The sequence below is a fragment of the Fistularia commersonii genome, chromosome 13 (genome assembly GCF_037954325.1).
Source record: "Fistularia commersonii isolate RoL2024-O1a breed Wild chromosome 13, RoL_Fcom_v1.0, whole genome shotgun sequence".
NCBI lineage: Eukaryota > Metazoa > Chordata > Actinopteri > Syngnathiformes > Fistulariidae > Fistularia > Fistularia commersonii.
Genome location: NC_141296.1, coordinates 9,075,628 through 9,103,240, shown reverse-complemented (window position 1 = coordinate 9,103,240; position 27,613 = coordinate 9,075,628). Strand labels below are relative to the sequence as shown.

Sequence of the window (27,613 nt, the reverse complement as noted above, 5' to 3'; positions counted from 1 at the left end):
ATTGGCAAACAGTACTGTAACAATAGGTAGGGAATAGGTAAAAGAAGAAGAAACAAACATGATATTATTCGAAATAAGGAGGATAAAAGTGCCATGAAACTGTAGATATTCAGCTAAACAGCTTCTTTACGACTGAATCGCTTCAGACAAACTTACTCTGCCAGACAAACCACTTCATATTATTTTCACATATTAACAGTATATTAGGCATAACTAGAAATATTGTATTGTGGTTGTATATTTGTCCCAAACAAGTGCATTTAACTTCCATGTCTATTCATCAGTATACTAAATACAAAATACAATCGTCAGTGTTTTAGCAGAGTATTATTTATGGTAATTATTAATGTTAAAACAATATGATCACTATATTCTGCTAAATTTTTGTATGAAATTGGAATATGGAGTATATACCTAATTAGACAATTTATGATGGAAAAAGTATGACAAGGTCTGTTGCATCTGTATCTGTGACAACCAGACTAAAGAATTGTTATTATTTTCGAAATTTTCATCGTACTGAGCAAAGCAAATACATCTTAGAGTGTGAGTTTAGCGCAGTATTTGAAGCAGAAATTTGATATTGTGATGTGCTCGTTTCTGTCAAATGATTGTAAATAAAAGATTATAACTGTTTTCAGTTACACAGATTACCATTCCAGATGTTTGGGAGCTGCTGCTGAAAATCCTTCAAGTCACTTCAATTTCTATGTTTTTTTTGTTTTTTATTTTTCTCAATCTGCAAAGGGAATAGTAAGTCACACTGCCCAGTTTAAATCCTTGCATATGAATTCAGAAGTTAATTGAGTAGTTAATCATTTCCATTAAAATAGCCATCTACAAATTCCCTGCTTACTTGGAACTCCCCTAACCGATTTGCTGCAAGCGTCTTACTTAATTATAACTAAACAACACAACTAAAATTACATTTTAATAATGAAATAAATGCTGCTTCTATTTCGACCTTGGCTTTAATAGATGTTGATTCGAAAGAAATTGACAATTTTTTTTCAATCCTTTTTTTATGAGATGGTCCCAGCCCAAAAAATATTGAAAGACTTTGCCAAGAATTGAAATACATCCTTAAACAAAAAAAAAATACGAATCATTCCAGTTCAATTTCAAATTCAATTGATGCTGTTTAAAAACTTTTTTGTAATGTTATAACCATATCAAAATGAGAATATATCTTTAACTGAATGTGTGCACTACAAGAATGAAATTTCCATTTAGGCAAATACTGCATACTACTGTTATCCCTGCTCATTTGTACTGCAATTTGATGGGAAATCCTCTATAAATGCGTTTATCATTATCGTTAATATCATCGGAAGCAGGCTGTTTACGTGATATAGTCGACTATGTTAAATCTTAAAATCGGACAAATAGAATTCTTGTGCTGATGGAGACCGTGAATTTTAGCAGTTTAATAGCGTAACATGTCATGTCATAGAAGTATTGGCAATATATATATATATATATATGTTTTTTTTTAATTTATTTTTTTTTAATCGAAGTAAATATGTTAAGACCTCGGGCTACACGTCTCTCTCACATTTACTACTTCACCTGCTCTAAACACGTGGAACGTGTGCTGTGAAAACTAATTGGAACGTTACAACCGAATGACCAATCGCATATCAATGTGCGTCGGTGGTTGACCAATCATGATTCAGCGTAAGCTGGAAGAACCCGCCCCTTTCCTCTCCGGCTCCGATCGTCCAGCCCCATCTCGCGCGTGGCCTCGCGTGTCATCGCACCCTCCGAGTCGTTGTTCTCGTTGCCAAGGTGACTCAAGCACCGTCACCGGTTGGCGAAGCCTCGATGACGTCAGAGTGATGTCGGGAATTCCTCACCCCGGAGGCTTGTTGAGCAGCGGAGCGGCGCTTCGGACGCGGGGAGCAGCACGCATTGCATACACGTGAGGCGACAAGTTTTCCGTGTTTCTGCTCGTGTTTCAACCCGCTCCGCCGCTGAGGAAGACGTATCTGTATCCGCCCGTCAGCCCAGAATGGCAAAACTCAGAAAAGAGAAAACATGGCCTGCCTCTTCAACAGCATTTCCTGCTCATAAACACAAGATCTGATTTGTGAACAGCAACAAAGGTGACCCGTGCAAAGTCGACGTGAATGTAAGTGAACTGTATTAAAAATGAGGTGAGCTAGCGATAATTTTCATTTTAGCTGCCCGTCATTACAACACTATAGGCTTGCGATTGATCATACAATACTATATGATTAGACAGGGTTGAAGTTGATATTGATCATTGACAAATACAATCTCCATTTGACCAAACTGAGTTCATGATGTGATGTGAAGTTATTCAACTCAACTCAACTGCTGTGGGGAGCACATAGCGTTTATCATCTTTTGGTTTTGTAGAGTAATTCTCTTTGTGTGCCCTTTCCACACTTTTACCCCTTTTGCTCCTGCTTTTGTCAACGTTTGTTTCACATATTCAATCGACTTTTTCTCTTGACTATGACCTGTTGGCTGCTATGAAACAAAAAGAAAAACAACTTAAAAAAAAACTCACATTTAAGTGTGCAAAACACGTCCAGCAGACTACTGATTGATTTCTACCTGTCCTGCAAGACAACATTATTAATTGTTATGGTGGATGGCAAGTAGTTTTTTAGTCAAAATAGGTTTGAAAACTTTCACAGCCAGCTGACATCCTTCACATGATCCAGACACAGGAGCACACAGAAGAAAGTACAACGTATCCTTTCATGTGTTTTCTTTAGCCACAGCACACGGTTCCCATCATGTACTTTAAAAGGCTATTTGTTGACACGTATACCTTGGCATGTTCTTGTATTAGTGTCTGCCATGTGATTTGTGCACTTAACCCTACAGACTCCTCTGTATCGAACGCCATTATTGACCAGATTTTCTGGGCAGTCAATCTGTGCCTCACAGAGTTTGGCTGACCTTGTCAAAGAGCTTTGCCACAGAGGGGTTCAGTAACAGTGTGTGGGCAAAAGTGGCTGCTCAGATGTCTTCTCCCAAGCTCCTGGGGCTGCTGGCAGGTTGTCTTTAAATAGATAAGCATTTGTGTTGTATGCCAGAAAGGGCCATGACCTCAAGCAAGGTGATTTCTCAGGACTGTGTGTATTCAAAGGGTGATTCAGCAAAACACTACGCCTTTCTGAGTTTTCAACTTTAAGGGCAACAGAATTTGCTGATAACATCTCGTAATATTTAGAGTACCCCTGCAAATGCTCCTTAAATTTCAGCTTCAGACTACTTTCTTGTAATTGTCTTGAAGAATATTAGATGAAATACATCTATTTGATTTTTCCACCATTCAAACAGTCGTTGCATGTGAATGAAAATTCTACTTAATGTTTTAAAGAGGGCTAAAAGTTGTTGATTAATATGCTGTAGAGTCAGAAAAAAACTAGAAGAAGATACCCCAAACAGTGCTAAAGTATCAGCTTAAGTGCTTAATATTAAATTCTTTTTTTTTTAACCATTTTACATTGTTGAGTGACTTGAACACCCCACAGCCACTCACCACACACTATGCTGTGATGCTATAAGGGAGTACAATATCATGGCTTCACAGTCTAAACAAAAGACAGCCCACTTATTATGTAGCAACATAATTTCTAGTCTGCCATACCTAGCTACAAAACAGAACAATGTCACAAGTTTCACTGTTTTTCGCTGCATTGATGGAAGGCTTAAAATGACTTAACTAAAAAATTGTGTAAATCCCAGCCTACTGTCTACTGTTAGATGTTGAGGGTTAAATTGATAATCAACAACGAATTATCATGACCCTTAATCGATGTTGAAAAAGTACAATTTGGTGGCACCAAAATGTTTTGGGTTGATGCTTTTTTTTCTCTTTTTTTCTGAAACTAAATCACATTTTTTTTGGTACAGTTTTGAAAAATTGAAATTGCTGATTCCAGGACCATAATTTATTCTCACAACAGAGGGTCTACCATGTTCCCTGACGCCCTGGAAGCAGTTGGGCGGGTAGAGGGCCTACCACTTTCCTCCCCGCAACCGCTACAACTGCTAGAAGAGGAAGCAGCGGCAACTGCGGAAAGGGGGCCAAAGAGAAGAGGTCGCTACAGGCAAAGCCTGCAGCTTTTGAAGCCCTTCAGGATAACACAAAAGTAAACAAAACTGTATTCCTCTTCTTTCCTAATTATTCAAATGTGCACATTCATCTGCTGAAGGAGCAGACCATACATACCACATATAGACAGTGCGTATATCTGTGATAACTCTATTAGTTTGGAGCAGGCAAATACTCAACATACTACACTGTATAGTTTCTTTCTTTTTAGTCTCACTCCAGACCTTTTGCTTGCTAATTACTTTGTTTTATTTTTATTAAGTGCAATCATTTTCGTTTACCGTCCAAACATGGCCCCTGAATGTTGATGAATTCGCATGTGGCTCTAGACTGCTTCTTAGGTCCAAGGTTGTATTCTTTCAGCCCCTGTATCTCCTACCAGGAATCTTAACATTCAAAGAGAAGTTATCTCTCAGTAACAGTGCCATGTGCATACTGATAAAATAGCACTCAGCTTATTTATTTTTTTTTTGATGGTCTGTTAGGTATCTTTGAAGAATGTGCAAATTACTGTTCAAACACAACCGACCAGGATTCACCTTGTGTCAACAGTGCCAAGCAAAGGCGGTGCTTTATTCTCACGAGCCTATGTGGTTATGCTCGCCCAACATAGCACCTTTGTGTGTACTTGCACCTTGAGACAACTCAACCATTCCCATGTCTTCTCCTCTTTTCCAGACATCAGCACCCAGTTGATAACTCTGGCCTCTTCTCATTTATGACTTTGCACTGGCTCTCCCCGCTGGCAGCGAAGGCCTACCAGAAATCCAGCTTGTCTGTTGATGATGTTTGGGGACTGTCTTGCCATGAAGCTTCTGAAGTCAACTGCCAAAGGTGAGGTAACCCTGGAATAGCTGACCCGTGTCTGATGAGAAGGGCCTACTCTACAGTTATGGCCAAAAGTTTGGAGAATGACACTTTCACAAAGTCTGTTCCTTCAGGGGTTTTAGGTGTTTGCCAGATGTTTCTATGTTTGTGTCACTCTCAAAACTTTTGGCCATGACTGTATTAAGTACACATAGATCATGTCTGTGATCATGGCAAGTCTTCACTAAGATGATCCATTTCTGACTTTTGCCATAACTAAGCAAATACCTAAAATTCAATACAGCATACACAACTGAGATGATTCTTAGCTTAGGGGCATTATCAAGGTTAACCTCTCAGAGATCTCGTGGGTATAGTGATTCCATTGTGCCTTTCAGTGATCCCCATATTTTCTGTGTAATGTGTGTATGTGCTGTACATTGAATATTTATTATACTCAGAGCAATACTAAGCATTTTAGCCTAATTGTTTCTTAACCTCTCAACTCCAAATTGGCCATGTGAGAATTACGGTAATTTGATTCAAGATAATTACATCGCTGCTGAATGTGTTGCAAGAAATCAGTGCAGTGAATAATATTTTTACACAGTCAAGGTCAGACTGTCAGGATCCAATGAATGAGGGGTCCTTGAACTCACCCCTTCACCTTTGCCTGCTCTTCTGTAAAACAGTAACATGTCTTGTCCTCCAAATCTATCAAGGCAAGCATAAGACAGGATGAAAACTTTTCTGATTACACATTTCTCCAATGAAGCAGTTGATCTTGAACTTATTACTATCAATCAAGCAATATTTGAACTCGTTAAAATCAGCCCCACATTGGCCGCTATAGGAAACGCAACGCATAGTGACCTGCACCTGTTTAAGATTTCGCAGGACTAACGAAATGTTTTTTTTTGAGTTGGAATGTGAAAAACCAGAAAGCTTCAGTGTTTAAAGCAAAACACTAAATCTTGAAAAGAGTCTATGTGACTGTTTCCCACGCTTTCACTGTAAACTTACAATACATCGTGTGAGTAAGAGAACAGATTCTTTTTACATTTTCATTCTTTTGATTTTAAGTTAATGCTTATGTCATCTATATGTCATTTGTTTTATGCCAACAATAAACACCATGGCATTCACTAGGAACAGAACAAAACCCCTCTTATTCAGGGGTGTCATTATAATTGTTTCTTTCATACAAATTTTTGAATAACAGTTCCAAGGGTCAAAGTAAATGAGTGAAGGCTACATATGATACACCTGACATGCAACCTTTATTTCCACTTCTCAATTGATAACATGCTTTAAAAATGTGTAAATATTATATGTGATTTTATATATTTCTGACTTCATATAATGACAAATTCCCTTAAAAAGTAAATATCCCCTCTAAGAGTTGCCTAGCCAAAACAATATACTAATTACGGCTATAATGGAATGAAAACCCAGCAGACAAGAAATACAAATTTTAAACACAGTGCAACCTGGGAAGTTGTTGGTTTCTTTAATGTTACTTAAAAAGACTTTGAATTTTTTAAGAGGACTAATTTATCCTTTTCCTCCATATGTAGTAACAAGTCCTGGGAGCAAAGTAGGTTTAAAGTTTTAAAAGTATTTTTATTTGATGCTGTGTCAAGGCTGAGCTGAATATACATTTAAGCAATGGTATTTTACTGTGTCCCTGTCTAAGACGGTTATTTCTTAACAGAATTTAGAAACCTTATTTGCGTTCCTAGCGGTATCTGTGAGAAAGATGAATGTGATAATAAAGCTGGTCAGAGAACACACTGAACAAAAGAAAGGAGTTCTTTTCAGTATGCCAATTTGTGTAATTTTACTCCATGAAAACACTTACATGAGATTAGTCTTCACAGTTAGAATTAATTGAGCAACACCCTTTCTTAGCGATACAGGAGGGTTGTGATGTGTTAGGCATGTGCTTAGAGGTCTCCAAGAATAACGGGGATTAGAGATTACAGTGAGAGTACTGTGCATGTCCTCTGTGGTTATGTCATTAACTCCACTACCTGTGAACATTTTGTCTCCTATCTTACACTAAGGCCGGGGTACATCATGATTTGCACTTCTACCAAAACACTTAAAATTCTTCGAATGAAATAGCCCTTACTTGTGTATTTATAATTTTCCGGTTGTAGTATTTTTGCAATTTAGAAAAACAGGAGGTTTCCGTTACTCCAGGAATATTAGAGCTGGACAATTTTAGGACAATTTCACTTGAATGTACCTCTACTTTGTGTACAGTAAAGAGCACAAATAAGGGAAGCATCAACGGTATCTTAAACTCTCACGTTGGTTAGGCTAGGCAACAGCACACAAGTGCTACTGAAACAACTGTGAATGGAGACCTTCATATTCTGTATACATTGCATGAACAGTTATGTAACCGAGATGCAAAGCGGAGATGATGGCAAGAGGGGGGTGGAAATGCACCCTGGGAGAGTTGACACTTGTTCATGCTGCCGAGGTGCGAACCTTCAATGCGATGTCCCAGCCAACACGTTCTCAAAACATCAGCTTAGCTTGCCATTTGGCAAACTGAGACGTGTGGCTGCTAAGAACACCCGAGCCATTTTTATAATCAAATGTTTCCCATATCCAGATCCCACTGTTTTCGTAATACTCCCTTTTTGCAGTCATGAGTTTGCATAGCTTTGGATTATGGGCTTTGGAAAAATACTTTATAGGAGAAAAATTGTATTTTTATTTATTTAAAAATGACAGAAGTCATGCTCGTGAAGTCAACCCAGAAGCATGGAAAGATCAAAGAAAATGGTCAAGGATATTTATTACAGGACTGATGGGTTTGTGAGTGAGATGTTCTGCTGGGTCTGCTTTGAGGCTAGTTGAAATTAGGGCGCTGTTGAGGTTGTCTGGTTTGCAGGAAGACACAAATAGTGAGCAGGTTAGGAAATAGTCTGCCAGGGATGGGGGGGTGTTGTGGCACGATATCCGTGTTATGAGCTGACAATTTTGTAACAAGTAGGGGGGAAAATCGAGAAGAAGAACATTCTGATAGCGATAAATCAATAAGTGATACTAGACGATTGGGCTGGGTGACAAAAAAACAGTCAGAAAATAATTATTATAGTATATGGATCACATTATTTTTGGGGGGAAAACCTCAAGTTCACGAATACAAAGTATATAAGCTGTATCCCCAGAGAAAAAGATAACAAATGACAACTGAGATTTTTCCTAAACAGTGATCAATATCTGAATGCAGAGGCTGAAACTATGGAAATGGTATGTGATGCAATCACACAGCCAGACAAAACTGAATATATATTGACATATTGCCCAGCATCTAGGTCAGGAAATGAGTCAAATTATGCAAACAGAAAGGAGAAGGGGTGGAAGAGAGGGAAAACAGAAAACAAGGGGGAAAAAAGGGGACACTGCACGCTCCAGACACAGCTGTTCTTTTATTGCCTTGTTCATTTTTCAGAAGTTTTGTCTGTTAATGGAATTTAGCAAGAGGTGATTAATCAGTTATTCTCTACACTCATTTATACCGTCTCAAGATGTGCTTCGTGCAGCTTTTTCTGCTTTGGTTTCTTAAACTCAAAGCCATTTGACTTAAAGTAGTAATTAATGGACTATTTAGGGTCTAGTTAGTTTAATGTTCTGTCTATCTTTGACATTTTTTTAAGAAAGTCATTAGGGCGTAATTTCTTTCTGCAGCTGTGATGTTGCTGCTTTATGGAGTCATTAGCAATGATGCATTTGTGTACAAGACATTTTCATCTCATCAAGGAGCATTACACAGCTATGAATGTACATTAGCAAATCTTCAATATTTTTGGTTATATGTTTCAAAGTCTAGTTATATGATGCATCATTCATGAAAAATGTAAATTGTGTGTCACCTTCACTTTGTTCACGATTATCATCCGCCTAGGTGCTATAATTTCTCTATTGGGGTGTTCAGTTTTGGTTATTGATCAGTAGAATGTACTCTCATTGTACTTTTTAGCAGTCTGTTAAATGGAAGGGGCAACATTTTTAATCTTCTGCTCAAGGCACTTTATACTCATTGTACTTTTTAGCAGTCTGTTAAATGAAAGAGCAACATTTTAATATACTCCTTTTAAAAATAACTCAAAAAACGTAGCACTTTTTATGATAATTTTGCCCTTCAGCAATTTTGAATGTGACATACTATTTGTTTTGTTGCATCGGATTAAAGTGAGCAGGAAAGTAATGCCCCAAGTAAGCATTTAAACTTACCATTTAACCAAGTGAACTAAACTAAGTTTACAAACAATAAGATGCTCTTAAAGAGAAAAAGTAAGGCTTTAGATGAACAACAAAAGACTTTCAGATTTAACTTCACCTCTTAAGCATGGAAGTAGAAAAGAAATCTCATGATTTTTGTGGCTTATCTCCACTGCTGAATGTTCAAGGCTTACATCTTTGTGGCATGATGAGCTAAAAAAACGAGGACGAGAAGGGGCATCCCTCACAAGAGTGTTTTGGAGGTTCTGCCAGACCCGCATGCTGGTGGCCATCTTTTCCCTCCTCCTCACAATGGTGGCAGGCTTTATTGGGCCCGTGAGTACCATCCAAATCCACCTTTCCCTTTATATTTTGCTGATTTGGCTAGTATGTCTTTCAGCTTTGTTGCTGTCATGACATAGCCAGTGTATTTTCTAAAAATCACTTCATCCCATTTCACGCTAGTCTGGAAATTGAAATGAAAACATACTGGGAGATTACATAGCCTTAGATTGTGAAACCCATATTAATGCCAGAGATTAGCTGATTTCCCCTCAGTTATGCTTTGGTGTAGAGGAATGAGAAACCCATTTTTTTTTTTAGTTTTTGTTTGTCGCTGGCATTAAAAATGACATTGACATTCTTTGATAAAGTTGAGACAATTACCATGACCTGAATAGAAACTGTAGGTTAGACTATACTGTGGGTGCCATGTGCTATAAGCTGTTTATTTTTTCTTGACGTGTACTCAGTGTCTGGTTCTACCCACAACAAATAGCATTAACTGGATTTAAGTCTTACACAATAATTTGCCCACATTTCTGGCCAGTTTGTTCAGTGCATTCACTGAAAGTCATGCTGTAATAAATATAACTGTATTCTCCCAGCAGTTTTTCCACAACAATCCTATGACAGATGAGATAACAGGTGTTTTCACTTTGGTTTGGTATGCTCGCTGCATGCCATACCAATGAACCTGACTTATTGGTGTCAGTTATAATTAAGTTTTAGTTTAAAAACCTTCCAAGAATGGCTCTCTAATGATTCAGTTCAATGATTTCATTAATTACCCCATCTTTTTATCTTATCCGAGCCCTTTCTTATGTCTATTACTTCCTATATTTTAGCCATTTCTTTTCACATTCATTAATCTTTCCCTGTTATTTTCATTTTTATCATTATCTTAGGGCATTTTTGTCTTTAGATTTCTATTTTCATTTCTGTCATGTACAACTCTTTCCTGTTTCTTTTACGCTTCATTCACAGTCTTTTACCCTTTGCCTCCTCTTTGTAAATTCAGGCTGTCTTGGTTCGAGCTTTACTGGAATATTCCCAGAGCTCCGAAAGTTACTTGCCCTATGGACTGTCTCTGGTGGCTGGGATCTTTCTCATGGAACTGGTGCGCTCCTGGTCTCTGGCTCTCATGTGGGCTGTCAACTACAGGACAGCTGCACGTCTCCGTGGAGCAGCTCTTACATTTGCCTTTCAAAAGATTCTGCACCTTCGCAGCACGAAAGACATCAGTCCAGGCGAGGTAGGTGATATTGCCCAGGAGGGAGCCCTTTTCAAATAGAATATATGTTCCCTCTCTGCAGGGTATCACTGGCTGATGAGTGAGATTAAATTAATTTCTACTCTCAAAGAATCAATTCCTAAATCTCATAGCCTGAGGGAGGGAACGTTTTTCTCAGCTCAAAATGAATCATTGTACAAGTAGATAAGATTGTACAATGACAACTGTATTTCTGTAAAGGGTTTTACTGCTCATGTCATCTTTGAAAATATTGCTTTTCTTCATAGATTTCCTGTAATACACCATTTTTTCTCCTAAATCGTTTACACTTAGTTGATCAACATTTGCTCCAGTGATGGCCAAAGGTTGTATGAAGCAGTTTCAGTGGGCTGCCTGCTAGCTGGAGGGCCTCTGGTGGGATTACTGGGTTTGGCCTATACTGCCTACTTCTTGGGTCCCACTGCCCTGATGGGGTCAGCCATTTTCATAATCTTCTATCCTGCCATGGTAAGATTTCCTTTGTAACTTGTGTGCCAATGACATACAGGAAGTAGGAAATGGTTTCAGCAGTTGCTCACATATCACGTAGAGTATGTCGTAATAATTTATTTAGTTATGTATTTATTTTATGTAGACATGCAGGTAAACACACAGTGGCGTTTATTTCCGAACGTGTTCTTCCCAATTGAAGACTTGTGAGTGAATTTAGGCCATTGAGGTCTATACCAAGCTGTTTTTGGCTAGCTTTTGGCTACCTGCTCTTACTGTAGCAGATTTTGTTAATTACACTCAGTGAACATCAGAGCCTGACTGTTGGAGAGCCTGTTTTTGATGTGAAAGGCATTCTTCCCTCCGGGCCCATACTAAGACCTGAAGCACTGCTAATGTGATTGTGTCTGCTTTCATTTCCTCTTCTGCCACTTATTTCTCTTGTCATCATTTCCTCTGTTCCCGTCTGGACAGATGCTTGCATCCAGGCTGACGGCATATTTCCGCAAGAAGTGTGTGACAGTGACTGACCAGCGCGTGCGTCTGATGAACGAGATCTTGGGCTGCATAAAGTTCATCAAGATGTATTGTTGGGAAGATGCCTTTGCTCAAAACATTCATCGTGAGTGACTGAATCATGATGGCTCCATGGTGACGATATCACCATACAAATTTTCTGTGGTTTCATTTTCTGTTTTTTGTCATATCCTTGGAGATTTCCTTCAGTATTACTGTATTCATGAACTGTATGCAACTATAAGTAAAAATCACTTTCATTTAAATGACTTACTGAAAAGTAACATTATCAACTGGAAATGATGAGCTGGAAAGAAAATCCTAACTCTAATTCTCTAACTCTGGGCAATTAGAATGCCTTGACCTCAAGGTTAATTTGCAATGTGTTTTGGGCCTTATGATTCCTTCAGTGACTATCATAACTGCTCCATAAATAGGCAATGGCGTTTTCTCATGAGGCCCTTGCTGTATGTTTAAAATTTAAAGTAGTCTGATGGGGCTTGTTACTCTGCTAACCTATGATTACTTATGACAGTGACAATGTAGTGGCATTGTCACTTCTACTGCACTTTGATAGAAACTGTACCATAAATATATTTATTGAAGTTGTTTATTGAAGACGCTGCTGTCTTTTGCTTTTGTTTCACACAGAAGTCACAAAAGATTGTGTAAGGAATAATACCAAAGGGAAGTCATAGAGTTTAAGATTAAAGTTTACAAGAATGAAACATGCACAAACGTTGCTGTGTTTACACTGTAAACTATTGACTACGTGAATAAAATAAAAAAACATATGTATTTAAGAGGTTCACTTAAAAGAGAAGGGGCATATGGATGTTAGACTTGGGCTGTTATCAGTGTCAGTCCTATGTATGGTATGGCTATAGGACCCATGTTGTGCCTCAATTGTCAATATCTTTCAGCTCTCTTTGTTCTGCTTATTGACCGAGGTTCTTATTTACCAAACGTTCGCTGAATAACTCTTTGGAAGTCATTTAACCCTTTCCTTACTGTTTCTTGTTTATTTTTGCTGAACAGGGGTGAGGTCAGATGAGCGAGTTATACTTGAAAGAGCCGGGTTTATCCAGAGCCTCACAGTCGGGGTTGCACCTATTGTTGTCGTGATAGCTTGTGTGTGCACATTCACCCTGCACATGGCCATGGGCTATGATCTTACTGCAGCTCAGGTATTTATACTGAAGTTTCTATTCGCTATTATATCCCCTACCATTTTGTAGATAAATCAAACTCATAGTTTTCAGATTTACAACAGGTTTTTGGAAGTTTTTATACATCCTAAGAAATGTGTTTACACAAAGACAACATTGTTAATAACCTCTCCAACTTTCTCTATTTCCCTTTCATCAGGCCTTCACTGTGGTTGCTGTTTTTAACTCCATGACCTTTGCCCTGAAGGTCACGCCACTGGCTGTCAGGTCTCTGTCTGAGGCTGCTGTGGCCATCAAAAGATTTCAGGTGAGATGTTAAGAGAACTCTGCCATTATACCCTCAAATTCATTTTGATATGAAAGAAATTCGGCAGCCCAAATTACATAATTTCGAGCACGGTATTCAGATACAGTATGTATTTACTCGCTTAGGTAGTGAAATTATATAAAAATTTCCCCACTATCACTTTGTCCTTCAGTATGATGGATTCTGTGCTGACCACTAGACTTGTCAAATTTCTAAAGTGCCAATCAAGGTACTATACAGTCACTGAATCCACTAAAGCGTTCCTTTTCTGCTGGAATAAGGAAATTTTACACTCAAGAGTACATTTGCCTTTGACGTAAAACACAGCAAAATGCATAATCCAGAAGATGGAGTACATGATGCCACCAGCCATGTGAAATTTTATTTGATCCAGTGCATGGATAGCATCATGGTATGATATTCACGGCAGAGTATCCGCAGATAGTGTGGATACATTGTGTTTTTTTTATTGTTTGCATTGAGTGCAGCATGGCGTATAAAGTTGAAGGACGATAAGTAACAGCCCATCTGTGCCTAAATTTGCTTCTTAATATGGTTATCTCCTCCTCTATCAACATCTTGTCCTGCTGAATTCACCATACGTTTTTATTTCCACTTCTGTAGTTTGATTTAATTGGATTTAGAAAAAAAGGAAATATTGAAGTAACTGAACCACATCTAAAAAATATGAAGCACGAATGAGAGAGCAGTATTAACTGCCATGCGGCATGTCAGTGTTTTAAAGAAATGTGGAAATAACCCCTGTTTAAATCATTCGAATGGTACTTTCATATGAATTTAAGGCCAATCACCCCACTTCTGCTTCCAATCAGTTCCAATTTGCTCCTGTAGATTTCCAACCACATACTTAAATGTGGACGTATTCCAAACATGATAAAAGTTGCATATTAGTGAGACTTGTATTCACAGAGCCAGTGAGGATTAAGTAAGCAAACAGTGGATGCACCAAAGGGCAAAAGTCATTCTGTGTCAAAACCGTATAAGCTCAAGGAAATGTATTTCACTGGACCTTGCAAGATAGTCACTGGTATTATGTGACTTTGATCATTAAACCCAATAATGCTGATATTTGCAAGTCCTTGCACTTTGTAATATGTCACATAAACATTGGGCCCTTTAGTTCAGAATTGTCTGTGTGCTTCAAACCACTACGCATGTGATTACAAACAGCACAAATTTTAAAAATTGTTGTTGAGATGTTTTTCACGCTTCTTGATTTTCTCCACAGAGGCTATTCATGATGGATGACAGAGAGGTTGTTTTGAACAAAATGGAGGATCCTAGCAATGCAGTGGAATTTCAGGATGCCACGTTAGCTTGGGAAAAGGCGCGGCTACCCACTGCAAATGCAAACCCACCTCCCAAGAAGCCATTTAAGAAAGGAGGGATGAAGCGTGTGCTGCGCAGGGAGAAACTTAGCCTCTACATTTCCACAGAGGACAGCAAGGAAAACAAGGAAGGCCCAAATGCTCAAAGTCTCCTCACTAATATGGAGCAGGAGAGTCCACAAAGCACAATTTCTTCCACACAAAGTATAAGACCTCCCCTGCACAAGACCTTGCATCGTATTAACATCCATATTAAGAGGGTATCAATACAACTCAGTAATTTCTTTATTTTTATTCTTGAAACAGATAAATATGTTCAGTGTTTAATTTCCAAAAAAAATGTTTTTTCAAGGGTGCACTGGTTGGGATCTGTGGAGGTGTTGGGAGTGGTAAAAGCTCTCTCCTGTCAGCTCTTTTAGGACAGGTAAGAAAGAGTCTATACAAACTTTGTTTATTTTAAATTTTCTTAAAAGCTGAATACATATGAAGCAATGGCCAGAATAGCTAGTCTGTGCTTTAATTTTTAATGCCATAATGATTCGAAACATGAAAAAGTAACCCTCAAATGTATATCTACTTGTAACCTCTGATGTCACAGATGACCCTTTTAGAAGGAAATGTTGCTGCCAGTGGTAGTTTTGCTTTTGTGTCACAACAAGCCTGGATCCTGAATGACTCACTGAAGGAAAACATTGTCTTTGGGAATGAGTTTGAACAAGACAAGTATGTTTTATTTTATAATGATATTTTGTTAAGAAAACCATTTGAGGGTGACATGGTTGATCCCTAATTCTACATTTTTATTTACCCATCAGATACAATGCTGTCTTAGATGCCTGCTGTCTTCTTCATGATCTTACAAAGTTGCCGTATGGAGACATGACAGAGGTATCTGTCATGTTTTATTTTTGCAAAAGACTTATGTCTTGTGCGGTGTTAAATTTATGAAGTTTTTTCTCAAAATGGTAACAAACAATGTTTAATATCAGAGCATAATGTTTTTATCCTAGATTGGGGAGAGAGGTGCAAACCTAAGTGGGGGACAACGCCAGAGAATTAGTCTGGCACGTGCACTCTACAGTGAGCGTCCCATCCTTCTTTTAGACGACCCTCTCAGTGCTGTTGATGCATGTGTGGGTTCCCTTGTCTTTAATAAAGCAATACGAGGCGCTGCCAAAGGAAAGACAGTGCTCTTCGTAACCCACCAGCTGCAGGTCAGATTAAAATTTACCTACGCTTTAGTACTTTGCAATCAGCATGCATTTTATTCTCCTCCACTCCACTTTATTTGTTGACTCAATAATTAATATGCTTTATTTTTCAGTACCTGTCAGAGTGTGATGACATTATTTTGATGAAGGATGGTCAAATTGCTGAGCATGGCACTCATGCTCAGCTCATGGGTAAAGAGCGTGACTATGCCACCCTATACAAAAGCATGGAGCAAGAGGTAAGGCTCGAGGCATTATAGACCAGCTCATTGAAGTAGGAGAGCGGTATCTTTGTTTCAAACCGTAAAATAGCTTATAATAGAATAATAATAATAATGAGAGGCAAAAACTCAGAAAGCTAAATCCAATGCTCTGAAGCCACAATTCTTATCAGATCCCCTTTTATTGTGAGTGGATTGATTTTCTGTTGAGCTGCTGAAGTACCTGTCTTTGTTTGAATTATTTGTTTGGGGTTAGTATTGCATCACTTGTAATGTAGCGGTGACATGTTCAAGGGAAATAAAAATGTATGTTATTCCCATGTTTGTTTTCCCTGTAGAATCTTTTTAAAGAGAATTTCAAAAATAAACAACAAAGGAAAAATCCAGAAGAAGTTGTTGATATCGTTGATATGACCAACGTCGAACACAAGACTGATAGTGAAAAAGGAGGTAAAGACCCCACCAATTTGCTACACATATACACTAAATTATTACTTGCCAAACAAAGATTCACATGTAAATATGTAAGTAAGTTTGGTTTCTGATTTTCTTTCATATCTTATTTAGAAAAACTGATGAAACCTGAAGAGAAAGGATCCGGTGCAGTTGCACTATCTGTGTATGGAGCTTACATCAAAGCAGCCGGAGGTCTACTTGTCTTCGCCATTAACATTTTCCTCTTCCTCACCACCACAGGCAGCATAGCCTTCAGCAACTGGTGGTTGAGCCACTGGATCAAGCAGGGTAGTGGGGTGAGTTGGAAAGGATCATTATTCACAATAAAAGACTTGGCTCCCCAAAGTAAAATAACAACAGCTCTGTTGTGGAGGACTGAGAATTAATCAGCTTTTACAAAGCAACTGCAACATGGTACATTTAATTAAAAAGCAAGCTTGAGCAGTAAGGAAACAGATGTGTAGCAAACCAGAAGATGGCTTTTACGCAAAAATGTGCCTTGAATATAAAACATCATCATATTGACTGATTTTCATGTACCTCTGGTGTGCCAAATTGAACTTTTCATGATTTATTTGAATGAAAATTCACAAAAGTAAACATGAAATTGGTTTATTTTTTCCACTTTTTGTAATTTGTCATTCCTTCTGCTCTTAGAACACATCATTCATCTTGAATGAAACGACAAGCAACAGTATGAGGCACAATCCTCACATTCGATACTATTCAACGGTTTATGTCATCTCAATGGGAGCTGCTTTATTTTTGAAGACAATAAGAGGTCTGGTGTTTGTAACAGTAAGTCATTTTCAACTGTTTCACTGATAATGTGAGTACAGCATCTAAAAATAGTGTTTGTTGTTTAAATTAGTATTTCATGGTAGTATCTTGTTTTTGTTTGTTATGTATTCTGGCATCCATAGTTCAAATTATGTTGTGTAATTTTCCATGTATTTTTCAACCACCATGACTCAAACATTAATATTGGCAATTTGTGTGTGTGGCAAGTACATCAGCGCCCCTTTGGGTGTATGTCCTCTTTTTCAAACTAACCTGTCCTGACACTGCATTACAGAGGTCAAGTCTCCATGTTAATGTGCGCAACTTGAAATTGCTAATTTTTTAAAGATGGTTAATCTTTTTTTCACCCCTAGCTATGATGAGATCTTTGGGAGTGTTGAATATTCCATTAATAGAATTAATTTGTTCTCTGCTGCCACAAGTAATTTCTGTCCAATCAGTGAAATGTCTCTCGCACACTAGTTCGTGACCTTTATGTAAGCCTCTGAGAAACTCATTACAAATGAATATTTGACAGCTTGTCTTGTGCAGGAAAATAACAACCACCCATGGTGCTCATGTGGTTAAATAAATAACACGTGACTGTCACTATATTCATTGTTTCTGAGCCTGTTGAGAGGGGGTTTCATTCAAAGTATGTGTTTATCCAAGACGAGATAGTTTCCATATGTTCTTTCCAAGTTGTTTGTTTTCAAGTGTCAGATCTCATGTTCAAACACAGGTGGTGTTTGTCTTGACAGTGCACAGTGAAGGCTGCTTCGGCACTCCATGACAAGCTGTTCTGCCACCTCCTCCTCAGCCCTATGCACTTTTTTGACACAACACCTCTGGGTCGTATTCTGACGCGCTTCTCTAGAGACATGGATGAGGGTGAGGCTTGATTTATTTTGACTCTGAACCTTTACCCCAAGAGAGCACTCACTCGATGAAGTCAAACTGGTTGACAAGGTGCATTGCCGATACATAGTGTGATTTGACATGGTGCATTCTCCCCAGTGAGTGGCTCTCTGCGATCCACTTCACTGGTGTCTCAGTTGATTATGTTGGTTGTTTTGTATTTGAGTGTAATACTCTTGTGAAACTATTATATTTTACCATGTTTTCTTGAGAGAATGACACTTAAGAACACTGAGTCAATAATTCATTTAAAGTTAATACAGAGGTTTATCCTGCAGTGTGCAGTGTGTTTCATGTGCTTTCTGTCATCCTCACAAAGTGGATGTACGTCTCACCATGCAAGCTGAAATGCTGCTACAGAACCTTACCCTGGTGCTGTTTTGCTTGGGAATGGTTGGAATAGTCTTTCCCTGGTTTCTAATCTCCATCTTCCCCCTTGGGGCCTTCCTCTGCATTGTCAACCATGTCTCCAGGTCAGACTATCAACACTTTCTGAAAATAAATGTATTTATGCCTAATATTCATAGATTTTTAGCTTCTCTTTAATGTGGTACCTTGTTAAAAATTAATTACATTTCTAACATAGCTCTTGTTGCTGCAAATCTAACCCACAGTTGATGGCTGATCAAAATACATAAATTAAAATTATGTCATTTATTATGTAAATTCTACCATGCCACCACTGGTCTTCAAATTGCCGTAATGACTTACTAGTTAAACAGGGCATTTCTAGTCGTTGGCCATGCTGGGCTTTTGCAAATTTCAGTATATGTAGGCATTAATGCTGCACGGTTAAAACCGTGTGCAGTTCAGCAGCCAGGAGCAAAGGAACAAAAGATAGTGTTGATTTTCATTATTCATAGACACTTTTTTCCTCATGAAGTTGGTTCAAATTCTATAATCATATTTCCTGGTATGGACACCCCCTTTTTCTCCAATGAGTACATAATTTCTTAAGAGAAAAGCAGGTATCTTCTGTGAGTGTAGTCAGTGTCAAACAATTTCACCTGTTTGTCCTTTTTTTCTTTGTTAGGACATCAACATAGCACATGCATTAATCCGCTGGTTATTTGACCAAAAAAAAAACAATGGGTGGTGAAGGCAATCTTTGTGGTATCAGTAATTATCATACATGCTAATGAGATATAAGCTTATTTTCACTATATGTTGTTATAGATGGTTTAAAAAATTGTCCACCAGTGTGTTTCTGTGTTTAACATTGATTTTAAGTATAAGCTAAGTCAGAAGATGTGATTTCATTAAAAAAAGATTGAATCACACTGCAATACTAGTTAAAGAGACCTAATGTATCTTACAAAATCACATTGTCCAAGGATATATATGGATCTTAAATCAAACTGGATCTCCCATTCAAATTATCTACTTCTAATGCAGCCTTTATTGAATTTTAAATAAAACTGCCCTGGGCGTAAACATGTTTGTCTGGACCACTGCCTTGAAGCAAGGAATTGTTATGTTTCTATCCCTCTGTCTTCAAAGCATTTATGAGAAAACCGAATGATTCACAGGAGATATGTAATTTGGTTGCACCATCCATTCTTTTTCAGTGTCTAAAAGTAGAATGATGCCCCACCTTTGTCAATATTGCTTACTCAACCTACCCTGTAGACAAGGAGACTGGGGTCTCTTTAGCTGCAGAGTAAAATAATGCTCCTGACATTATGTATGCATAAGAAGCTTTATTAGGAAATAAGCTGTGTGCTATGAACTTTATCTCTCTTTGCCCACCATGTCGTCATTAAATTTCAACCAAAATTGCAGCTGGAGATGATGTGACATTTGTAATTGAATATTTTATCAACAACAAGGAAGTTTTTAGGTGTGTTTCTTCTAAGATCTGACATAGCAATTTTTTTTAGGCCAGTTAAAACAAGAATTCATTTTAGGTTGATTGTTGTTTACTAAACTGTTGATTTGTTAATTTTATTTCAGACGTTTGATTCGTGAACTTAAGCGCTTGGAAAACATCAGCCAATCACCTTTCACCTCTCACATCACCAGCAGTCTTCAAGGGCTCTCTACTATACATGCGTATGGAAGGAGGCATGACTTTCTCCGGAGGTGAGTGAAGCCATATCTCTCAGAGAGGTCCTCTATATCTTTGGTTTAATCAGTTTGCATGTATAGATCATTAAAATTGAATTTTTGTATGATCTCTGCCTGCCTTTTTTAGTTGCTCCTCAGGTGGTAAATAAACCATTGAGGAAGCACATCGTGTTAAGGTTAACCTCATAACAGGAGATCCCCCCCGCAAATCTTCACAGATAGAGCGCTTCTTGATCAAGTGGAATGTGAATGTCTTCTTTTCAGATATCAAGAATTGCTGGACACCAACCAAGCCTCCAACTACCTCTTTAGTTGTGCAATGCGATGGCTGGCTGTTCGCCTGGACCTCATTAGCATCTCCCTCATCACTGCTGTAGCACTTCTGATCGTCTTCATGCACAAGCAGATACCTCCAGCCTACGCAGGCCTAGCAATATCTTACGCAGTTCAGGTTTGTAAATAACCTTTTGAAAAGAAGCGCTGTCCCATATAAATCAAAGATGGTTCTCCTTTCACTCAGGCCACAAAAGGAGAAGTATGTGTCCACCATCTACAGACATAACAGAAAAAAAAATTGCTTCGTTTAACCGAAGTGGATCATAATTTAAACACTGATCGCATAGTCTCTTTCTATTCAAATTTTAGGCCTTTCTCACATAACTTTTTTAATCTTGTCTCTCCTATTAAACATTTTCACAAGCCATTTCGCATGCTGCTTTGTTTTTTTCAGTTTTGCCACCAGCATGACAGACATGTCACCAAGGGGTTTACTTGTTTTCAATGAATTTTGGACATTGACCAAACTTAGTCTCATATGGCCTCAGTTGAGACAACAAAGACTTTCAACAAGGGACCTGATGGTGCCCAAAACAACTGCAACATTTTGCAATATCAAATAGAGATAAGTTGAGGTTTGCAGTGCATGTGTGAAAGGGGGTATGCAAACATGAAAAATCAGTCATAATTGAAATTCTGCTACCCTTAAATTTTGAGCTTGACTTTAATTTAATCTTCCACTTATCTTTATTTTCTCATTGGCCAGGGCCAAAACCCATCCCTAATATGTAAAAGTGCTCCCTGGATTAAAAACCTAGTATTTCATACAACCTCAATAAGGTTATGTTGGGGTTGTTCACTCTAGAAGAGATTCATGCATATTTACTGCACTCATACAAGGAAAAAATGAGATCTTGTTTGTTGTGTCTTTTTTATTAATTTCATATTAGTTTTTTATTTGAAAACACCCAAGTAAAGTCTGATGTTTGGGTTTACTAGTTTTTTGCCTTCCTGATTTTTTCATGATAAGAACATCCTAGTCTCATCAGGGCACTAGTTTGCACATGAGGCACATCAGCAAAATTATCCCTATTAGTCTGTAAATCTCAAGATATTTTCCTGCTTATTCGTACAATGAATAAAGAAGATGTAAAGACTAAATGTTTTTCAGTAATTTATGTAGTATGGTTTGTCATTAATCTTTCACCCTTTCACCATTTTCTTTCTCCTGCAGCTGACCGGCTTATTTCAGTTTACAGTGAGGCTGCTGACAGAAACAGAGGCTCGATTTACATCGGTAGAGAGGATTAATCATTACATAAAGGTAAGAGCATTGAGTGGCACAATTGGGAAGGTAGATTATGTGACAATGGCGGTTACATAAACTAGAACTGCTAACTATTTAGGAATTAACGTCTTAAGACACTGACCTTGTACAACAGACATGTTTGCGCTTCTGGTGTGTCTAGTTGTTTTTATGTTAAAGAGGATGCAGATTTAGTCTCGCTGTGGTTTTCATGCAGTCTCACGCTCAAATCATCTTGACTGTTTTTTTAGTTACTTTCTGTCCTAAGTACCACAAAACGCTCACAGAGAGAAAATCACTGCAAGTTACATTTGAGAGCTTACACTTTCAGAGATCTACAATTAAGAAGCGGTTACTGTCACTATTTTGTATCTCAGTGTCTGGAGAGTGAAGCACCCAGACAAAGTCCTGTGGCAACCGCTCCTGCCCCCTCCTGGCCTCAGCAGGGGCAGATCACCTTCCAGGACGTAGAGATGTGTTATCGCGATGATCTGCCTCTTGTGCTGAAGAAACTGTCCTTCATGGTCCTTCCTGAAGAGACCATTGGCATTGTGGGGCGCACAGGATCAGGTTAGATGGACTCCTTTGTTTTTCCCCTGCTGACAGCATCTGTTTTGAGACATCTTTCTCCAGACATATACAGACATTTGTTCATCCGGTATCTTTCCACTACAGGGAAGTCCTCTTTGGCTGTTGCTCTTTTTAGACTGGCTGAGCTTACTGGAGGCTCTATTGTCATTGATGGAATTGATATTGCCAAGCTTGGTCTGGATGATCTTCGAAGCAAGCTAGCCATCATCCCTCAAGAGCCTGTACTCTTCATTGGTACTGTCAGGTAATCCAAAGAATTTTTTTCCATAGTTGTAAAATGGCTTTAGTAAACTATTTTTTTAACGTTGAACAGGATACAAAGTAAATTGGTATTTATAATTATTTTGTTCCCTAATCTGGCATGGTGGTGCAGTGGTTAGCACTTTGGCCTCACAGCACGAAGGTCCCTGGTTTGATTCCCACAAGGTGACCTTTCTGTGTGGAGTTTGCATGTTCTCTCCACAGTCCGAATACATCCACCAGGTTAATTGAAAAAAATTTGGAAAATTGTCCTGAATTAGTGAATGGGTGTCTGTCTATATATGTGTGTGGCTCTGCGATTGACTGCTTGGATAGGCGCCAGCATCCCCTGGGACCCTGAGTGCAGGATAATGTCTCTCACTTGTAAAGTGTCTTTGAGTATCATGAAAAGTGCTACAGAAAACCTATGTATCATTATTATTATTATTATTATCATTATAAGCAACAGACAATGGATAGATGGATGTTTCCTAATCTCTTAATTTCTAAGATCTCTGAATCTTTCAAAAATATTCTTTGGCATACTGTACTGTGAATTATGTGTGGGCTCATATTCAGCCCTTATAGTCTTCATCTTCAGGCACTCCCATCACAAAATCAGCAGAAAAACTGTGAGCAGTAAAAAGTTACTCGTCCAATCAAATGTCACTTTTGTGCAGTCAATTGGAGTTGAACTCAGTCAGAGATCGGAGTTAAAGTGAACTTTTCTCAATTATGTTTCTCTATTTGGTTTGAAATTGTTATTCCAATATCAAATTATACATTTCTTCCAACAGGACCAATTTAGACCCACAGGACCAATTCTCAGATTTGCAGATATGGAATGCTCTTGAGAAAACACATATTAAAGACATGGTAAGGTGTTTGGATGTAGCACAGATTATTTTTTGGAACACTGAACTATAAGTCGAGACCCATGAAATATGATTAAAAATGAAGAGGGAGAATACCTATTTATTACTTATCTGACTAATGTCACAAGAAGAACACATCATTGATAAAAGGTTTTAAATCGATACAAATGGAATTTTTGTCTTTGTATGATTGTGCCTCCGCAGGTGAGCCAGCTGCCTCACTCCCTCCACTCTGAGGTAACAGAGAACGGAGAGAACTTCTCAGTGGGAGAGCGACAACTACTCTGTGTGGCCAGAGCACTGCTGCGCAACAGCAAGGTGCAGATTGCATAAAGCTGGTAGTTTGCATTAACATGTTGAGTATCGTTTGAAATGAAGACGGTAATAGCTCGGTCATCTTTTGAAAAGTAGAGGACATCCTCTTGAAGTTGACAGGTGTCAAAGTGCATTTTTGTATGAACTACCAGTGTCACCTAGTGGTTTTTAGTGTAACTGCAGCCAATTAAGTTTGGATTTCAAGTTCAATTGCCAAGACAATCTGTCAATTATATACAAATGCAGCACAATTTTACAATACATTTATTTTATTTCACAATATTCTCTCTTCACATTTGTTATTGTTTTGTGCTGTACGATAATCCTTTTACATTTTTCAGATTCTCATATTGGATGAGGCAACAGCAGCCATCGACACTGAGACAGATCGTCTAATTCAGGAGACCATTCGCTGTGAATTTCAAAACTGCACCACCCTCATCATCGCCCATCGCCTCAACACTGTGATGAGCTGCAACAGGGTCATGGTGCTGGATGCTGGCCAGGTATGTGTTAATACATCCTGACTGATTTAGCACAATTTAGCCTCTGGCTTGAACCTCTTGCCAAGTTGAACCACACCTGATATATTGTGTGAATTGGTCCCTCTGAGGTGATGAATTAAATACGACAGAGTACACTTAAGTCTGTTAGTTAGATGCATGTACTGACCATGAATCCCCAGGACGCGTCAACCATTTACCCTGTTAATGCCCTTCCTTCTTAAGGATTCTTCAGTGTTAGGAGTTAGAGGGTGAGTGAAACCTGATAAATGCATCAGGAAAGCTGGGCTCCCTGTTAACCTTCATTTGCCGCTTAGTGATGGAGACCGTCTTGCAACAGCTCCACTAGGATTTCTACTCCTATGTTTAACTCCTCACACCTGAATTTACACATTTTCTAGTTTGTTCTAAGTTGTTGTCTGTAAAAGCATCTTTTGAACATAACACCAACTGGTCATCTTTATTTTTTTAAAAGAGATTTCATCGCTGAACTGAAGAAATAATTTAATTTCTTAATTTTTCTTGCCTTCTATTCTATATCTTTATATAGCTTTTTTATTTATTCTAATTTACAGAGGTTTTCTGTGTTCATGTCCCAGTTATTCAAGATAATTCAAAGCCATTGCTGAGACCAGTGTCCAATGGACAATATTTGCTCTACATTTAAGGTGGTAAGAGCAGTTATCTTGAACCCAGAGGTTCCTGGTGTGATTCCAAAGTTGCTCCTAGCCTATCAAGGTGTTACAAGTCCCTAAACCCTTAATTTCTCCCTGGGCATCGCTCAAGCTGCCCACCGCTTATGGTTCATCCATGATGGGCAGAGAACAATTTCGTACAACGGACTTATAAAGTTTTCAAACTTTTAAAAAGCTAAATAAACTTCTCATTTATCTTGACTTTGAAAAACTTTGTTCGAATTTTTCCACTTAAAGAAAAAGCTCTTTGCTTTTATCTCTTCACTCTTCCATTACTTATATGTTGGCTCTAGTCATCATTTAACACTTTTAAATTCTTTACAGATTTTGGAGTTTGATCATCCTGCTGCCTTGCTGTCTGATGAAAACTCAAGATTCAGAGCCATGATTGAAGCGTCAGAAAACCAGAGCCGATAAAACTCACTGGTGCTGAGTTCTGTCCGCACTGATATCAAAATGTATTCGGAAGAAAACCTGAATTGCACAACAATGGGATTAACCTAGTCCAGCCATGGTGTTAAAGAAATTGCTGAGAAACGCAGAGGCTCTTGCAATAACTACTACTGCAACAGTGCTTATATCTAAACCAAAGACCCAGGGACCACACTGCTGAGGGATGCTGCAAACCTTACTATGCAATGAGAGAAATCAAAGTAACCAGTTCTTTGCCAACATCTCATAAAAGTCCTCAAACAAGTCAATTAAACAGACCTATGACTCTGAAAATGGCACTTTATATTAGCATGCAGACACATGGGAAACATTTGGTGCTTTTATGTTAGAAATAGTTTAAGTCTATATCCATAATCTAGATAACATACAGTAATTTACAAAATTAAAGATAAATATTTATATGTAATAGTAATATTTATATGGTCAATTGTAGGAACAAGTCTCAATAATTATAATTTAATACAATTTTAAAGCAAACATCATACAGAGGTACTGTCTAAGAATTTTTTCCTGTTTTTTGTTTCATTTTTTTGTTCTATAGTTTTCTTCCAGGTGTGATACATGTACGGTACAGTCATGTCAATAAATTATTCCTGAAGCCATAGTGCTGTCCAAATGTTCAGGTTTTACATTCATGAGCAGGCTGGTATAGACTAAATGCTGTTTTGAAATTAGCTCATGATTCCTTATAGTCTGTAATGCTGAAGTTAATATATGCACATTTTACACTGTTGTTATTGTATGTACCAATAACGTAATTTTGACATAAAATAATATCTTAATTCAGTTGTTTTCACATGTCCAGTGATTGTATGCAAGAAAGCTGATATTAAATTTATGCATCACGATGTGTCTTCAGAAAAGTGAGGATTGTAATCATGTGCCTTATAATCATTGCTGTGCTCAACAATCATTTAAGAGTGCAATATCTTTCTGTTGTATTGATGCATTTTAAAGATTGCCTTTGTACACTGATATCATAATGTTACAATGTGTGTATATATATATATAGATGTTTGTAAATGTTGATTTGTTAATATAATATGAAAATAAATAAATAGATACATTGTTTATTGAATTTTTTGAAGTTGCAGTTAGTTTATAATGAAAGCTATTCAAGCAACGGAAACTTCTGGGACACAATTTGCTGTTCTTGTTCACTCTGCACTTCCTATAGAAAACACAAGATGTGAATTTGGTATTTTTGAATAGCTGGTGTCTAGAATGGCTTTAAATCCCCAAAAACATACAGAACCAGAACCAAAAACTACTTTTTACCAGGAAACCATGAAGATTTGTGGTGTCTGTTAACAAAGATTCTATTATGAATACATTTATGACAATTTTAAGTACCTACGGTCAGCAGTCCAGAGCAACAGAGAGGGATTAAGAAAAACAAATACAGGCAAGTTGTAATGAGGGACAAAAGTATCAGGTGTGATGTGCAATAAGGATATCGGACAGAATAAAAGGAAGGTTGCACAAGACGTTGGTGATGTTGTACAGCTTAGAGATGGTGGCATTGACAAAATGACAGGGCAGAGCTGGAGGTAGCAGAGATAACGATATTGAAATTCTCTTTTGGCGTTATGAGGATGGATAGGATCAAAAATCCATCAGAGGGCCAACACATATTGGACTTTTTGCACATAAAGTAGAGGGGTCAGACTGAGATGGTTTGGACGTGGACAAAGAAAGGATGCAGGAAGACTGAAAAGGGACATTTCTGGATGTAGTGCAAGAGGACATGAAGTTAGTTGGTGTGAGAGAAGAGGACGCAGAGGATATTGCTAGATGGAATCGGATGATTCACTGAACAGAACAGCTGAAAATAAATCTATTTTGGAGGAACATACACAGCTTCAGGAGCATTGCAGTCACTGGTGATACACAACTATTGATTTTTCATTCATATAGCATGCATACAGAGAGTAATTTATCTTTGATTTCAAACTAGCTCCTTTATGTGTTCATGTTCCAAAAAAATTATAGTCATGACACTGAGAAAAAATATTTCGAGAGAATGCATTAGTTGAGACAATATTCTATGACATTCTCACAATAGCAATTAAATCAGTGTTTGTTTTCCTTCTTTCTTTCTTTCTTTCTTTCTTTCTTTCTTTCTTTCTTTCTTTCTTCATCATCAGTCCCATTGTTTATCAATATCGTGTGCGTATGTTGTCAGTGGTGACTTATACTACTTTTACTACTTGAGTGA

At 38.0% G+C, this 27,613-nt stretch overlaps 1 protein-coding gene across 2 annotated transcripts; it reads left to right on the top strand.

The window, feature by feature from the left end:
* Positions 1–1,839: 1,839 nt before the first annotated feature.
* Positions 1,840–26,473, top strand: LOC147227865 (ATP-binding cassette sub-family C member 5). Of its 2 annotated transcripts, none has more exons than XM_086158574.1 (29): positions 1,840–2,131; positions 3,948–4,133; positions 4,775–4,930; positions 9,334–9,481; positions 10,446–10,679; positions 10,992–11,165; positions 11,622–11,769; positions 12,702–12,850; positions 13,032–13,139; positions 14,389–14,748; positions 14,841–14,912; positions 15,087–15,211; positions 15,304–15,376; positions 15,499–15,702; positions 15,813–15,938; positions 16,259–16,370; positions 16,488–16,672; positions 17,034–17,174; positions 17,918–18,047; positions 18,394–18,547; positions 20,028–20,156; positions 20,406–20,592; positions 21,652–21,741; positions 22,101–22,293; positions 22,399–22,558; positions 23,352–23,430; positions 23,634–23,747; positions 24,086–24,250; positions 25,267–26,473. In XM_086158574.1, exons 2-29 carry the CDS (start codon positions 3,958–3,960, stop codon positions 25,357–25,359), a joined length of 4,185 nt encoding a protein of 1,394 aa, XP_086014700.1. In that variant the 5' UTR covers positions 1,840–2,131; positions 3,948–3,957; the 3' UTR covers positions 25,360–26,473. The 2 variants fall into 2 exon arrangements, with proteins under 2 accessions (XP_086014700.1, XP_086014699.1); XM_086158573.1 differs by having other exon boundaries at positions 1,840–2,156.
* Positions 26,474–27,613: the final 1,140 nt, after the last annotated feature.

What these genes read in the sequence shown, in the direction of transcription:
- LOC147227865 (XM_086158573.1), top strand. An exon ending in TGGCCATCAAAAGATTTCAG is followed by an intron (nt 13,140 to 14,388) that starts GTGAGATGTTAA and finishes TTTTCTCCACAG; the next exon opens with AGGCTATTCATGATGGATGA. An exon ending in TCGTAACCCACCAGCTGCAG is followed by an intron (nt 15,703 to 15,812) that starts GTCAGATTAAAA and finishes TTTATTTTTCAG; the next exon opens with TACCTGTCAGAGTGTGATGA.